At 56.6% G+C, this 5000-nt stretch overlaps 1 protein-coding gene across 1 annotated transcript in view; it reads right to left on the bottom strand.

Moving 5' to 3' along the window:
- The window catches only part of klhl24a (kelch-like family member 24a), a 34914-nt gene that overhangs the window by 23037 nt on the left and 6877 nt on the right, over positions 1-5000 (bottom strand). The window contains 2 exon segments of the mRNA XM_084458018.1: positions 4298-4360; positions 4363-4481. Coding sequence (XP_084314144.1) covers positions 4298-4360; positions 4363-4481 — 182 coding nt within the window.

Genomic DNA, 5000 nt, shown 5'->3' with positions numbered 1-5000 from the left:
CTAGACCATAGACCTGAGGTGACTAGACCATAGACATGAGGTGACTAGACCATAGACATGAGGTGACTAGACCAGACATAGACACTAGACCATAGACCTGAGGTGACTAGACCATAGACATGAGGTGACTAGACCATAGACATGAGGTGACTAGACCAGACATAGACACTAGACCATAGACCTGAGGTGACTAGACCATAGACATAGACACTAGACCTTGATTTGATTGCTGCCGGACGAAAAATGCGGCCGCCATCTTGGTCCGGTACGGAGCTCTGAGAGTGAACTAGTGATGGTCGGTCGAACGATACGGATCTATGTGCCGGATCTTTTAAGTGAACCATGATACATAGCTGTTAGCTGATAGATACAACTAAAACTGTTGGATGCTGCTGTTTTGCACTTTGTCATTTTTTATTTTATTTATTTATTATTTATGTTATTTGACTGTAATGGATAGTTCAAAGACAAACATATTAGTTTCTACTTATCTTCTAGAGTTCTCTCTTGATGCAGGGTTACTTTTACTGACTGAACCTGCTGAGGAGAGCGGTGGTCACGTGACAGCGGTACCGGACCAAGATGGCGGCCGTATTTTGCGCCGCTCAATCCATTACGAGTCGTCTGGTGTTCATATCTATGGACCCGACTACATGAAGACCTGCAGCTGTGTCCCTGAAGACCTGACAGACATGTCCTCCTGGGACACCATGTCCCTGTCCTCCTGTCCTCCCCCAGACCTGACAGACATGGCCCTGTCCTCCTGTCCTCCTCCCCCAGACCTGACAGACATGTCCCTGTCCTCCTGTCCTCCTGTCCCCCAGACCTGACAGACATGGCCCTGTCCTCCTGTCCTCCTCCCCCAGACCTGACAGACATGGCCCTGTCCTCCTGTCCTCCCCCAGACCTGACAGACATGTCCCTGTCCTCCTGTCCTCCCCCAGACCTGACAGACATGGCCCTGTCCTCCTGTCCTCCTCCCCCAGACCTGACAGACATGTCCCTGTCCTCCTGTCCTCCTGTCCCCCAGACCTGACAGACATGGCCCTGTCCTCCTGTCCTCCTCCCCCAGACCTGACAGACATGGCCCTGTCCTCCTGTCCTCCTCCCCCAGACCTGACAGACATGGCCCTGTCCTCCTGTCCTCCTCCCCCAGACCTGACAGACATGTCCCTGTCCTCCTGTCCTCCTGTCCCCCAGACCTGACAGACATGGCCCTGTCCTCCTGTCCTCCTCCCCCAGACCTGACAGACATGGCCCTGTCCTCCTGTCCTCCTGGGCCCCAGACCTGACAGACCTGGCCCTGTCCTCCTGTCCTCCCCCAGACCTGACAGACATGGCCCTGTCCTCCTGTCCTCCTGGGCCCCAGACCTGACAGACATGGCCCTGTCCTCCTGTCCTCCTGTCCTCCCCCAGACCTGACAGACATGGCCCTGTCCTCCTGTCCTCCTGGGCCCCAGACCTGACAGACATGGCCCTGTCCTCCTGTCCTCCTGGGCCCCAGACCTGACAGACATGGCCCTGTCCCCCTGTCCTCCTGTCCTCCCCCAGACCTGACAGACATGGCCCTGTCCTCCTGTCCTCCTGGGCCCCAGACCTGACAGACATGGGTGCTACAGGCAGATGGCTGTTACTGTTCTTCCAGAAGAGAAGAGTTCCATGTGTCCAGTTCTGTTACTGTTCCTCCAGAAGAGTCCCAGCAGCAGGGGGGGAGAGTTGAACAGCAGCAGGGGGGGGAGAGTTGAACAGCAGCAGGGGGGGAGAGTTGAACAGCAGCAGGGGGGGGAGAGTTGAACAGCAGCAGGGGGGGGAGTGTTGAACAGCAGCAGGGGGGGGAGAGTTGAACAGCAGCAGGGGGGGAGAGTTGAACAGCAGCAGGGGGGGGGAGGGTTGAACAGCAGCAGGGGGGGAGAGTTGAACAGCAGCAGGGGGGGAGAGTTGAACAGCAGCAGGGGGGAGAGGGTTGAACAGCAGCAGGGGGGGGGAGGGTTGAACAGCAGCAGGGGGGGAGAGTTGAACAGCAGCAGGGGGGGGAGAGTTGAACAGCAGCAGGGGGGAGAGTTGAACAGCAGCAGGGGGAGAGGGTTGAACAGCAGCAGCAGGGGGGGGAGAGTTGAACAGCAGCAGGGGGAGAGGGTTTGAACAGCAGCAGGGGGGGGAGTGTTGAACAGCAGCAGGGGGGGGAGTGTTGAACAGCAGCAGCAGGGGGGGAGTGTTGAACAGCAGCAGGGGGGGGAGTGTTGAACAGCAGCAGGGGGGGAGTGTTGAACAGCAGCAGGGGGGGAGTGTTGAACAGCAGCAGGGGGGGAGAGTTGAACAGCAGCAGCAGAAGGGGGGGGAGTGTTGAACAGCAGCAGGGGGGGGAGTGTTGAACAGCAGCAGGGGGGGAGAGTGAACAGCAGCAGGGGGGGAGTGTTGAACAGTAGCTTCAGGGGGCGGGGCCAGGAACGGCCTGACATGTGACAGGCTCATGAGGATTTGCATACAGGAACAGAGCAGTAATGTGTCATTAGGGTCATTCCTTAGTAATTACAGCTCTGGATGTTTTCAGGTGTGCCAGAGTACACACACAAACACTACTGATGCTTTCTCTCTCTCTTTCTCTCTCTCCCTCTCTCTCTCCCTCTCTCTCTCTCTCTCAGGAAGAGAGAGAGAGAGGGGGAGGCAGGGAGAGAGAGAGAGGGGGGAGGCAGTGAGAGAGAGAGAGGGGGAGGCAGTGAGAGAGAGAGAGGGAGGCAGGGAGAGAGAGAGAGAGGGGGAGGCAGGGAGAGAGAGAGAGGGGCGAGGCAGGGAGAGAGAGGGGGGGGGAGGCAGGGAGAGAGAGAGAGAGAGAGAGAGAGAGAGAGAGAGGGGGAGGCAGGGAGAAGAGAGAGAGAGAGAGAGAGAGAGAGAGAGAGGGGGAGGCAGGGAGAGAGAAAGAGAGAGAGAGGGGGAGGCAGGGAGAGAGAGAGAGAGGGAGGCAGGGAGAGAGACGAGAGAGGGGGGGGAGGCAGGGAGAGAGAGAGAGGGGCGAGGCAGGGGTTGGCGTTTCCAGGCAGTGCTTGTGGTAAATTGATAACACATGTGAGACTGGGCAGAAGGAGACAATGGAAGATATAAACACTCAACGTTCCCCTAGAAGGACAGAGCCGCTCTCTCTTCCTCTTTCTCTCTCTCTCTCTTTCTCTCTCTCCCTCTTTCTCTCTCTCTTTCTCTCTCTCCCTCTCTCTCCCTCTCTCCATCTCTCCCTCTCTCTCTCTCTCTTTCTCTCTCTCCCTCTCTCTCTCTCTCTCCATCTCTCTCTCTCTCTCTCTTCCCTCCCTCCTGTTCTGCGTCTCCTCTCTCAGTCACCTCTGTCGCTCGGTGGGTAAGAGATTGCATGTCTGAGCTAAGGCTATCCCAGAAGGCACCTGTCCTTTCATGTAAACAATGCTGAGTTGGAAAAACAGAAAAAACCTACGTTGCTCCAAAGGGCCCAAGTGGAAATAGTGACATGTCTTCTACCTCAACCCAGAAACATTTGCAAAACATTAAATGAATAAGCTTAACTAATTCAACTTGGCTCTGAATGCTAACTTCAGATGAGAGTGAGAAAGGTAGTTGTTGCTTAAAGGAGCCACGCTTCATTAGGAGCCGTGTGTGATGTGATGTGATCCAGGGCCCGGGGGGTTCGGCCCTGGGCTGTCAGAAGGCCATCATTAAACACTGATCTAGAATCAGCTTGCACTACCGTTATGCAAACTGCTAACCAGATACAGAGCTGACCTGAGGCCAGTCATCTGTGGACTTCCTTGACAGCGTGTGTGACCCCGAGCAGCACTGGCCAATGGGAGGGGAGAGGATGAGAGGGCTGGCCAATAGGGGCGTCCCTGGGCACGGAGCCTGAGCGTGTGTTCAGATGCTGATCTCACACTTTCCTCTGACTCATACAGGCTTAATAAAACAAACGCAGGGCTCACTGCCATCTCTCAACGGGCTTTTCCCAGGCTGCTAGTGTACACAAGTTTGTTCTCAATAGCTTTGCCTGGTTAATTTTTTAATTTAAAAAGTATATAAAATATATATGAAATCACTACCTTTCCTTCCGCTCCCCTGTCAGCGTGACAGATGTCCACAGCGGCGATGAGACAGAAAGATCCATATTTGAAACAGAACTCAGAACTGCAGATGTTGTGGCGTGTAAAGGAACACCGTAACGACCCTTCACGCTGACCGCTTCATGACAAACAGGGTTGACCCTCATGACAAACAGGGTTGACCCTCATGACAAACAGGGTTGACCCTAGAGGGGGCCGTGGGTGGGCGGAGCAGCTCTCACCTGAGACCAGGATGTCGTTGCGCAGGGCGCACACCGCGTACTCTGACTTGGTGAACTCGGGAGCTTGGCCAGGGACTTCCACTCTCCGGTCACGGGGTCGTAACACTCGGTGTAGGGCAGGTTGAACCCCCCCACGCGCTCGCAGCCCCCCACCACCACGATCACCTCGGAGAAACCCGTCGACCTGGGGGGGGGGGGGGGGGAGGAGGGAGGGGAGAGGGGGGGGAGGAGGAGAGGAGAGGGGGGGGGGGAGAAAGAGGGAGGGGAGGGGAGGGGAGGGAGGGGAGGGGAGGGGAGGGGAGGGGAGGGGAGGGGAGGGGAGGGGAGGGGAGGGAGGAGGGAGGGAGGAGAGGGGGGGAGGGAAGGGGAGGGAGAGAGGGGAGGAGAGAGGGGAGGAGAGAGGGGGAGGGGAGGGAGGGAGGAGAGGGAGGGAGGAGAGGATAGAGGGGGGGGGGACAGAATCTGTGAGCAGGAAGGAACAGCACTTCACCACAGTAACAGACAACTTGTGTACCGTTGTCAGGTTGTCCGACCGGAGACAATGGAACATCCCACCCCGCTGTGAATAACAGACAGATGTGATGTGAGGACCGTAGAAGAGGATGGCGTGGTTTCCGCTGGCCTGCGTACGGACGGACACACTCGTCTCCCAGACAAGGGACACCCCAAACAGAGGCGTAGAAACAGTAAACAAACAGAGGAG

The sequence above is a fragment of the Borostomias antarcticus genome (genome assembly GCF_949987555.1).
Source record: "Borostomias antarcticus genome assembly, chromosome: 24".
NCBI lineage: Eukaryota > Metazoa > Chordata > Actinopteri > Stomiiformes > Stomiidae > Borostomias > Borostomias antarcticus.
The sequence above is the reverse complement of the archived record's forward strand: the minus strand, read 5'-3'. Positions and strand labels throughout refer to the sequence as shown.